This window comes from Condylostylus longicornis, unplaced genomic scaffold (assembly GCF_029603195.1).
Source record: "Condylostylus longicornis isolate FDR11 unplaced genomic scaffold, ASM2960319v2 ptg000038l, whole genome shotgun sequence".
NCBI lineage: Eukaryota > Metazoa > Arthropoda > Insecta > Diptera > Dolichopodidae > Condylostylus > Condylostylus longicornis.
This window is the reverse complement of record NW_026578007.1, coordinates 8,084,433-8,096,937: the sequence shown is the minus strand read 5'-3', so window position 1 is coordinate 8,096,937 and position 12,505 is coordinate 8,084,433. Positions and strand designations below refer to the sequence as shown.

General features: G+C 22.1%; 1 protein-coding gene across 1 annotated transcript in view; it reads right to left on the bottom strand.

The window, feature by feature from the left end:
- The window catches only part of LOC129609260 (glypican-6), a 79,854-nt gene that overhangs the window by 1,591 nt on the left and 65,758 nt on the right, over positions 1–12,505 (bottom strand). Inside the window, exons 4-5 of the mRNA XM_055521194.1 lie at positions 4,672–4,828; positions 1,941–2,207 (exon numbers count right to left, since the gene is read on the bottom strand). Coding sequence (XP_055377169.1) covers positions 1,941–2,207; positions 4,672–4,828 — 424 coding nt within the window. The remainder of the gene's footprint in view (positions 1–1,940; positions 2,208–4,671; positions 4,829–12,505) is intronic.

Sequence of the window (12,505 nt, the reverse complement as noted above, 5' to 3'; positions counted from 1 at the left end):
AAGATGGAAAAATTTTTATATAATAAAATAATTTTTAAATGATTTATTTCATTTTAGAAATAATTTTAAAGTTTAGATATTTAATTTATTTAGAGTTTCTTATTTAGAAAAAGAAAGTGCATTTTTCATTAAAAATTATAAAATTACAAAAAAAATTCTCCTAAGCGTTATACTATTATTTATGCTAATTTAAGGCGTAGACAAAGCAATTTTTCATTCGTTCAGATGTTACCAAACAATTTCCTGCAGAAAATATTAATAAATTTCTTTCAAAATGTAACCCGTTCCAAAAATTCAATTAATTTACGCTTAAAATTTTACACCCTTCGTAGATTGAAATTAAAACGAGTATTTTCATAATTTTATGAAAAAATTGAGACACTTTAAAAAATTTTCCTCAGAGGGTACCATTAATATTTTCCTCAAAATATTTTGGTTCAAGCAATTGAATTAATTGAGAAATCTATTGATTCGAATTTATACAATTATAGGCTATTTAAAAATTTTTAACTTCGGATTATTAGAATTTTGTTATGAGAAACTAGCCTAAACACATTTAAATATACAATAGTAACACTTAATGTGTTCAATTTGTTTGCTAAGGACTTAATTATATTATTAATTTTAAAAGGAATCGCATATTTAAAATGGTGTAGAATTCTTCTAATTAATTATTGCCAGTATTAATTCAAAAAGTGCATTCAACACCTCTAATAAAACCATATAATAATAAATAAAGAAACTAATCAAAGGTTAAGATTGAATTGCAAAACTGAACGGAAGTGAACAGTAAATTTGAAATTTAAATTTGATTCAATTAGATTTTTAAATTTCTACGGAAAAAAATTGATCTAATCTGAAATTGTTTCAATTTCTTATATAACAGCTATATACCTTTGTTAATCATTTATCGTATATGCATTCCATTGATTATAACAATTTAAAATCAGAAAAAAATTCATTTAGAGGGAATATAATCGAAAAAAAAAATCAAATTTTCATGGGATGCGTTCAACTTCCAAAGAATTCAAAAATAAAACAGAAAATTCAATAATCATTATGATATTAAAGTTAATAACTTAATTACAAGAATATAAATTAAAAAAACCAAAAAAAAAAAAATACGAGTATACATATATATATTAATAAAATTCATATTTTCTATTTTTCCATTTTATATTCTTCGGCTTTTTCAACTCTAAAAATTCTTTTCGAATCATTTTTTTTTAATTTCTAATTTAATCAATATCATTAGTCGGTATCAATATAAATTTTCATCATTTCATCTGGATATTATCATCAAAATCAATATCTATATAATCAACAATAATATTTTTACAACATAGGAGGTCTTCATTAATAATGTTAATAGTTTAACACAAACATAAGCTCACAAACATTTTTTTTTCTTAAATTTTTTTAATGCACATAATATAGGCAGACATTATGTTGGAAAATATCTAAAGAATTTAAAAACATAAATCATTATCACATATATATATGTGTATGTACGTATACAATATACACAATAGTACATATTATATAATGTAACATGAATATCTATACTCTTATTTATGTTTCGGTGAACAAAAGAAACAAAAACTTAATTATAAAAACCCAGATAATTTGTAGTAAATTAAGAAATGAACATAGAAAAAAAAAGCATATAAAATAAAATTTGTAGATACCTTTATATGTAATAATGTTTAATTTCTACATATAAACACACTTATATACATTATACAAAAAATGTTTACATATATGTACGTACATATAAAGTATAACCAGTATTATAAAATTAATAATACAATGATAATATAACAAAGAATTTATACAATTTGAAAATCTTTAACACCTTTTTCAAAAAATATTTTTATTATGTAGGATAATGTTATAGATAATACACTATCCGCTATTACATAACTTATATATATACATACCTGAAAATTCATTATAGCCTCCGAAATTTTTATATTTATTGGTTCAACAACCATAACAATATTAAATGGTCCTAATAATCTTTCTGATAATTTAACAATTGCAGCAACAAAATTATCCCATTCTGTATCTAATTCATTAAAATGTTGCAAACATCCTTTCATTACATTAACACAATATGCATTACATGGTTTCTCTGAGTGACCTTTACAAATACCACATTGTTGCATTTTTGTTAATGCAGCTGTACATTCTGAATAAACACGAGTCTGTAAAAGAGAAGAAGAGCAAAATTAAATATAAAAAAAAAATTTATGAAAATATAAAAATTTATACGTATAGATATGTATATACATACCAGTATAGGTATGTACAGTAATAACATGTTGTAATGAGCGAAAAATTAAAAATTAATTAAATAATATTTAGATATGTATATATGTATATATATTTACACTAATACTCATATGCAGTATGCAGGTAAAATTAATTAATTTTTATTTTAACTTTTGGCCTTTGATCATCATAATTTATTTTATTTAGATATACAGTGGGTTTACAATTACTGTGGGACAAAATACTATAGTATTTTGAACATATAATTACAGCAATTTGAAATTTAGCTAAAATAGTTATCAAGAATTATATTTCTTAAGCATTCTTTGATAAAAGAGCGGGTTACAGGGTTTTTCATTTTGAGTTTCGATTATTTTGTAATCTGTTTTAGTCATTTAGTTGTATATTTTGTATGGATTTATTCATATTTATATAAAAAGGGTAAAATCTAATAGAAGAAATTCTCCTCAAACGAAAATTATACGGGAAAATGATACTGAGTCAGTTTCCTTTGAGGATCTTTTTTTCTTGAATTTTTATCGCATAGCAGAATTTTATTGATTGTGATCGTACTCAGTATGATAGTTGTTAACTCTTTTTGTTGTTGACATATTCTCGTTAATTTGGAAAATAATAAACTGTAGATTGTGTAACTCTAATTTTAAATGATAATGCACGTAGTAATCCTTAGGCCTGAAATAAAAAGTTTTGGCGATGAAGATATAAGCGCTGATTTATAAAATTTATTACAATGCATATAGGTATCGTATATTTTATAATTATAGGTCACCGACATACTCAAAATCATCGACATACGACATTTTTGGTTCCAGAAATTTATGTTGTAACTCGAATTGTTATTTGAGGAGTAAAAAAAATGTATGAACACAAAATGTAAATTAGATAAACTATTTTATCTTAGAAGAGTTTCTTGTAATAGATTTTACCCTTTTTATATAAATATGAATAAATCCATACAAAATATACAACTAGCTGGCTAAAACAGATTACAAAATAATTAAAATTCAAAAATATTTAAAAAATTTACAAAAAAATAAAAAAATTTTTAATGTCGTATCAGGAACAATGTCGCACGCCGAATAAAAATGGTCCAATTTTATATCGTATCGTAACTTGAAATGTTGTATTAGAAAATATCGTATTTCGAGGACTTAGTGATATTATGCATGTACCTTAGACTATATCCAATTTAATAAGGTTATTTCGTATAATATGTAGAGGGAATAATATAATTTCAGAACAAAGCGAGATATTCGAAAATACACAAAACAAAAATTAAATTAGTAAATCATAATAATTTTTCTTAGACTTTTTTAAAATGCCGGTTTCGCTTGACTATTTTTTTAATTTCGCTTAAAATTAATTGTAGATATGCATAGTTTTTTTTTTGTTTATTGAAAAGTGTTTATTTAACAGTTTGTAAATTTCATATATATTTAATTATATATACATGTACGTATATATGTCAAATGATTTCACACTTCGTTTAGTTTATTTTACATTGTATATTAAGGAATGTGGGAAGACATTTATTTCAAATATCTTTGTACTTATGAACTGCATGAATGCGGGTATTTATTAAACGATTTATAAAATATGCACTTTAAAATTCTTATTGTATTTAGTCAAAATTCTTGCCAAATACCTTACTGTTTAAAAAATAATTTTTTACTGAAATTGTTAAATTATTATGATACCTCCCATTTTTTTTAAAGAAAATCCTGCCCCTTCTTAAAAATTCAAAACTTCAAATAATTTTGCAAATTTTTCATTTTAATATTTTGCAATACGAATTTAATTTAAAACTATAATGCAAATAAATTTAATTAATATTATTTTAAAATTTGGCATTTTTATAAGTTTATTTTTGAAAACTTTCATAATTATTGTTGCACGCAGTTTATCTGTGCATGTTGATTGGCTTCTTAGATTATTTTGTAAAATGGAATTTTTCAATGAAAAAAAAATATTTAATTTGCTTTTCTTTAATTGCATTACGTATTAATACTATTTATTTTTCTTTTAAATATATTTATCATGTGCAGACATCAGACATCTTTATTTTTCGATATGAAAAAAATTTAAAGAAATATTTTTCTATTTTCCGGTCAAAGAAACTTTTTGAAGCATTTTAAAATATTTTAAGTACCTTATGCAATTAAATGTACTTTTTTTTCCGAAAAATCTTGATCATTTATTTTCAAAAACAAAAAAAAAAGATAAATAAGAAAATATTATTTAATTTATATTTAATTACCATGTGCAACAATGTTTTATAATGTACACATATTTTCTTCTATACTCACTTAAGAAACCAACAATCAACAACAAGAAATAAGTAAAAACAAAGAAAAAACATAAAAATATTAAACTTACGTTAGCAACTTTTTTAACAATCTCTGATGCAGTAATTACAGCTTGAGCATATGTTCGTGTTGCAACAAATGATCGTTTTATTTGCACTGATAATTTATCTGGAACATCACCAAATGGTTTTAATTCTCTCATATGTTCACTAACGCAACCCAAATATCTGAAAATAAAAAAAATATAATAAAAATGTAATAAATTGTGTAATTATGAAGGAAATATGTGAATATTTGAAAATACAAAAAAAAAAATTATGTTGATTTTAACAGATTTGAAGGAAAATATAGGGGGGGGGGGGAGAGGAGGGACAAGAAATGTGCTGGGTTATGCATAAAAACCTGTTTGTTTGCTTTTTACTTATTTCGTTGTTTTAAATTAAATTTAAACAAAAAAATTTATAATACCATGGTGTTAATTAATTTGTTATTATCTTGTGATGTTAATTTATTTGTTTAATAAACTTTTACACATATAAAATGTTGTTTATTTCATATACATAATATGTATATAATTTGTTTTCGTTTGTCTATTTTAATTGGAGGAGAATTGAATGCACCGCATGTGTATAGAATAAAACATGCAGTGAAAATAATTTAAAACAATTTTAATCTAAATCATATTGAATTAATTTGTAAGTAGTTTAAATGAATGTTATAAAAAGAATTTTATAGGGTTGATGATGAATATTTGAGGGTCCAGTCATAATGAAGAATCATATTAAAATTCATATAAATTTCATCAAAAAATTTTATTATACAGGACATAATATTTACGTATATAGACTCGCTATAATATCAATGAAATGTCAGTTTCCTCAAATATGAAAATGTTAATAAACAATATAAATTTGAAAGAATTGTCAGAATGTACTTACTTAAATAAAAATATAAAATCAAAGTACAAAAAAAAAATTTCTCTAACATTGTCGACTTTACGGCTTATCTATTTTTTCTAGACTTCTAACTGAACGTATAGATAAAAATATATAAAACCAATATTTTCTTTTAAAATTTCATCCAAGTATCGGATATCTATAGGGTATAAAGAAAGTTCTTCCGATAAATTAAATTTTATTGTATAAAGATCATCTGTTTTCAGCTTTCCCGGTTTTAAATAGTAACGCTGGTTTTCTTAATACTTTTATACTATTGAATAGTTTCTTGATATTTTTAAATCGAATAGGGCTTTAAATTTGTAATTTTAAATTAGTACTATTTACTATGCAATAGACGATTTATAAATTCAACAAAAGTGTGTAGTAGAAATGGAGTTCTAATAGAGAGTAAATTTATTTTTAAATTTTGCTACTTGAATAATAAAAATTACATTCTAAGCTTATATTTATGTGTAAATGAATGTTCTTCTTGTTTTAAATCCTAATTTTATTATTATATTGAATTTATATAAGATTTAGAAATATAAAATTAACTAAATTAAATACCACGTTATTTAAGTTTGATAAATCCTTATAACAAATTATTTTTATTTAAAACGGCATTCTTAATAATCAAAAGCCAGTTATGTATGCCCTGTAGTTTAAAAAAATGTTACAGTTTATCATGTTAATACCAAATTTAAGTAAAATTTAAATAACTATAGAGCAAATAAATAAAAATGTAGAACAGAAACAAATTTCACTGAGGCAATAAATTTAATTTGGCAATAAATTATAAGGATATTTTTTAAATATTTTTTAAAAATTCTGCATGTATTTCAAATTATTTTAATAATTCTATATATAAATTTTTCTACATAAATCAATTTTCCTTTTTTAATAAATTAAATACCATAATACTTTAATAAAATTTCATCGTCATTGTTTTAAATGTTTTCTACAAAATTTTTCTAATTATTTTATTACTTAAATACATATTATTATTTAATTTCAATTATAAATAGAAGTCACGTGCCGTGCCATGTAGTGTTAGCAAATTCATTTAACACGATATTATAATTTGTGTATATATAAGGACAAAATATATATATATACATATATATGAAAATATTTAATGTTAATAAGTATAAGAAAATAGAAGAAAAAACTTTGACTGAAAGGTAAATAAAGAAAAAAAATTGGTAAAAAAATGTTAACAAGAACTCGCCCAGAAAATTTTATTTTCTATATTTTTGACATGCACCACCAGAGTACACAAAATTCTCGTTTCGAAAAAGGAAAGGGGTTTGAAACTTTCCTCCTTTTTTTTTTCTTTAATTACAAAAGTAAAACGAAAAATGATTTTTTTTTTATTTTTAACTTTTTTTTCCATTCACTTTTTCTTTTAACTCTAATAACTCATATTTCGTGAATAAAGTAATTATTTACTTTAAGAAATTTTTTTCTTCTCATTTTTACTTCTGTTTCTATGCTGTTTTGTTTTGATTTTTTATTGTTTTTATTATTTTTCAAGTATAATAACATTTATTATTAATTAGCTTAATTGCACTTCCTGTATTTTTTTTCCTTTTTTCCTTTTTTTTTTTTGTATTCCTATATATGTTAACTAGGAATAAAACAAAAACGGAAAGAGAAAATTTTATTTGTACGTACCTGTACACGTTGCATATAAAGGTGCACACACATTATATTTATATAGGGGCCATAAATTTGTATAGAAAAAAAAAATTGTTTAAAAACTCGGTATTTGGAATTTAGGGGAAAAATTAAAAATCTAGGGAATGTTTACACTCGTATATTGTGTACATATGTAGGTAAAGGTAGATGCTGGTACGAAAATTAAATTTAATAAAAAAAGTAACAAAGTTTTTTTAAAAGAAAAAAAATTATTGATGGTAAAAAAAATTTAAAAACAATTTTTTTTTTTTTTTTTTGTGTTCTTCTCAATTCTGAAAAATTTTGATTTATTAAATTTATATTGTGATTTAAATCTTAAATTGTTCCCAACTTATGATTTTATACAATGTAGGTTAGTAATAAAAATGACGATCTATGTAAATAAGTTTAAAAGAATTTTTATAAGAAAGAAAAAATGTTTTGTTTAAAGAAAGAAAATATGGTGTATATTTTTTATTTTTTGTTGTTGATATTATTGGGAAAAAGAAAAATTATAAAAGGAGTTAATTACAACGTACACACTGCAATTAATTATTAAGTTTAATAGAAATCAGTCATTAAACACGATCAAATGAATGAACAGATTTTTTTTAATTAAAAATTGTAATTGAAAACTTAAATAAAAAAAATGAGTTTTAAATAGAAAAATTAAATTAAAAATTGAATAAACAAAAGCTGGGTTTGAAAACTAGCACTTTGTTGCCTAGGAGAAAAATGTCCACGTACGGAATGAAAAAATGAAAATAGTAATCATTTTTTTCAAAAATTTTTTTTTTGAAAATATGGTGGAAATTGAATACTTCGATGGTGAAAATTGAAATGTGGTGAAAATTGAATTTTAAATTACATAATGCGTTTTGGAATGTGTTTTTAGAAGCGTTCTTAATTCAATATTGTTTCTAAAAAATTTTGTAGCGTTTGTTGACTCTTATAGAGTCTGTGTTTGCTTCTTATAGAGTAGAATATACATAATGGGTCTAATACAATTGGAGTAATTATTTAGGAGTGATTATTTGTGATTTAAAGTTGATTTCATTGATTTCATATTGTCTACTTTCATTCTTTCTTTAAATCTGGTGAATCTTAAATATTGATTTAAACAAATAAGACTTTAACATTTAAATAACATTTTTCCTCTTAGTTTTAGGGTTTTGCATCTTTTTAATAAGAATGATTATTTAATTTTTTTTTAATTTTAAATAATTCTAGACAAAGGAAAGTCCCAAATTAATTCAGTAAAATGCATTGAAGAATCGCGATCATAGACAGCAGATAATGTTTGAAGGGTTCAACGCTTAGAATTTTAAGATATTCAGATTTCTTATAGAAAAACTTTATTTTTAATTCTGACTTTGTTAAGCTTTAATTTTTTCGGAACAAGTCTGAACCCGATTTCCTAACTATTTTTAAATTTTAATGTAAATGTTTAAAAATTGAATTGCATTAATCTATAATTTTTTAAATCACTAAAACCAAATTTTTGTACTCCCACAGGGGATTTTATTTAAACTATAAAAAAAAAATATTTGAAAAAGTTTTCAAGAAGTTTAAAATTTTAATTTTTCAATTTTTTACAAATATTTTTTAATAAAAATTTTTTTATTGAGTTTATTTGATCTATATTGAGTTTATTCGGTTGAGAAACGAAAACACAACTTTTGATTTTAGAATTTTAGCATAGAAATTCGAAATATTTACCTATTCTTTAAGGAAAACATATAAAAACGGCTTTCTTAAATATAGCCAAATTAATTTGGATGATCTACAAATTTCAAAACAATGTATTAGATTATATTAGATTAGATATGGGGTAATATTGCATTTCAACCCAAAGGTTGCCGGTTAATTGTGCCTCCTTTCCATCTATCACCTCTAAAGCGATCCCTCGAGACGTTCTGACAAATGTTTATTGATCTGATTGATATGAAGATATTTTACGAACACTTGCTTGTAATATAGTTTTCTTTTCATATTTTTAAAGAAATTCATTTCTTTTGCAACTTTATTAATTGAAATCTAAAATTTTTGCAATGAAATTGAATAAAACTAATAAAAGTTAATATAAATTGCAAATTTAAAATAATTGCAAATGGGAATCTATTTTTATGTAATTAAAATATAAATAATTATTTTTAAAAATTAAATTGATTTTATATTTTAAAATAATTTTTTAAAAATACGATATAAATAAGTTATTCAAAATTAATTAAAAAAAAATTTGTTTCCAAATTAATTTTAAATATTTGTAAATTATATAGCCAATCGATATGAAATAGAGTTGCCAAATAGTTCATACAACAATGTTGTTAAATTTTAAATTTCATTTTGATGATATTTTGGATTAATTTTTCATTAAAATTTAGTACAAGGTTATTGCAATTTTTTTCTTGATTTTTTAAAATAAATTACTAGAAATGCTGTGATATAGAACATTATGGTTGCTCTTTAGCAAGTATTTCATCATTTTTATCAATATTTACTTAATGATATTGTAATTTTTCTTATATGTATATCCTTTCGACGGATTGAATTTTATCTACACTTCAATAATTTTTTGTATACGTATAACCTTTATTACAAAAATGATTTTTTTTTTATAAAATGAAAGAAATGCGGAAAACTTGAAAACCTTGACATTTTTTTTTTGCGAATAAATATTAAGTTTCTTTCTTTTTTGAAGAGAAATTGAAGAAGAATGTTATGGGAATGAAAAATAATTTTATGGAAATATTTCAGATTTTATTTATTGTTATTTTAATTTCTTTTCTTGTTTTTGGCAACATTGCATATAATTTTAAGAAAATTTCTTTTTCCATAATAAATCTATTGTTTTTGTGTTTTTGTTTTTTTTTATGTAAAACATAAAAATCAATTTTCATTTTCCTTTTTCATATATACAACAATTTAATGAGAAAATTTTTACCACATGCTGACATTTTATATTTTATATAAAAAATAAAAATATATTAAAAATATTACCCATATAAAATTTATATAAAGCAAATTTTCAAAAAACAAAGTATTAAAAACATATTACGTACACATACATATAAAGAAAGAGAGAACCCCAAAGTAAAAAAAAAAAGGATAAAAATTAATTTTATATCCTTGATATTTTGATCATTAATTTTCTTATATAATGTTTACGTAAATAAATACACAATGTTTACCATGGCTCATCTATGTAGCTATAGGACATTATTTAGAAAATTTATTTTATAGAATAATAATTTATCGAAAATTATCCAATTTTTGAATTCTTTTTGAATGGAGGACTTTGCGTATAACTTATTTAATAATATTTATTTTTCTATATAAAAATATTTGTTTTTATTACCATCTATATACACACAATCTCTCTTATACCATCATATTAATCATTTTTAATTTAATTTCATATAATATATAAGAAATTATTGTGTTTTCGGGGATGTAGTTTTTACGCTTTTACGTATTATATGTATGTGGCAAATACAATTTGGTTGTTATAGCAAAAAAAAAAAAAAATATTTTCATTTTAATTAATTATTTTTAAATTTATTTTTTCATTTTAATGGTTCTGTGATTTCATATATTAATTTGACACGTAAAACAATTTAATTGAAAATATTGTTTTTTTATTTTGTTTTCGTAAAATATTGCCCCGAAAATTTGAAATTAATAGAAATAATATTATACAACCGAGATTTTTATAGTGGTGTATAAAAAAATATATAGGTAGTATTTTTGTTAAATTTAATAAGACCACAAAAAAATAATAAATATTGAAATATCAATAAATAATATGAAAATAAATAAATAAATACAATATTGTTGCAAAAAATTGAAAAAGTTTACATGAGAACGGAAAACAGTACGGAATTTCATTGGAATTTTCAAGAATTTTGCTGTTAGAAAATTGAAATTTCCGAATTTTTATTATTTATTTCACAAATTTTCTCCACAATAAGAGTTAACAATAGAAGTTAATTTTATTCCCACTTATATTGGGGACAACTTATATTAAATGCAGAATAGTTTACTGATTATGGAATATTTAGTTTGGGAAAGTTTGGAAAGTATGATTAAATCTTATTAGTTAAAAAGGAGTTCAGTCTTTAAATAATAAATATGGTGCATATATGAGCCAATGTTGGCAAAAAATATTTGTACCGAAATCAGATGAGATAATGTAAGATAAAATCGGGTCAAATTCAAGAGAATTTTAAAGCTTAATCGGAAGCACTTAATTTCTAATCCTAAATTTTCTGAAATTTACCATCGGCCAACCAAGAATGCAATACTTTATTGTAATTTTAAAAGAGTGTGTTGTATAATAACTTATCATTGTTATGTGCCAACAAAAGTAATTAAAGTAAACCAGCTTATAAGATTTTTGGGATGATTTATGAAGAAATTCTTTGGAGAAAGAAGAGTCCTTGGAGGACCTAAATTAGAGATTGTAAAATTTAATTATTTAATTGTTTACTTGATTTAGAAAGTTTGCTACAACTATTTTAATGCAAAAATAATTTCCTTAAATTTTTTTGAAGGATAATTATTTGAACCTTTGAATTGACTTCCTTGTGGGTTATTAGAAATTTAATTATAGAATGAAACCGTTTTTTAATATAGAATTGCATATGAAGAATTAAAATTTTCAACTTACCTTACAGACATAATATGTGTTATTGAGTTTATTTATTAAATAATGTTTCAGTAATTATATAGGAACAATAAATTATTTTAACTACTAAATTGTCTACAATAATACATTAAAACATTCATTTCTATATTAAAAATTCTAATTGGGTATACGATTTGTAAATGTTGGAATTTAATTGAAAAACTTTTTTGAATTATTATAGTAGATCGCAATGTAAAATATTTACATTGAATTTCCAAAGAATTTTTTTATCCAAGAACAATCAATATTGTTAATTTATATACGAAATAAACATATACGAACAAATTTTTAATAATTAAAATGATTAATTTAGGGAAATTAATAATTAATTTTCTAAATATGGATAAGATTTTAGTGTTTATAAGTGGGAAAGAAACTTTAGAAAACAATCAATTTTCTTGGTGAAGATGCAGCGATTTTACAATTGCATTTCTTCAAAATCAGAAAATTTTCAACAAAAATAGAGGACTAACTATTGGAATTAATGTATAAGGTAAGTGTTACTGTTTTCTTGTTTTAATAATTTTATATTATACTTACTAGATATAGCTATGAATTGATAAAAAGAAGTCTAGTAATTAAGGTGATATGTACTTAATTTG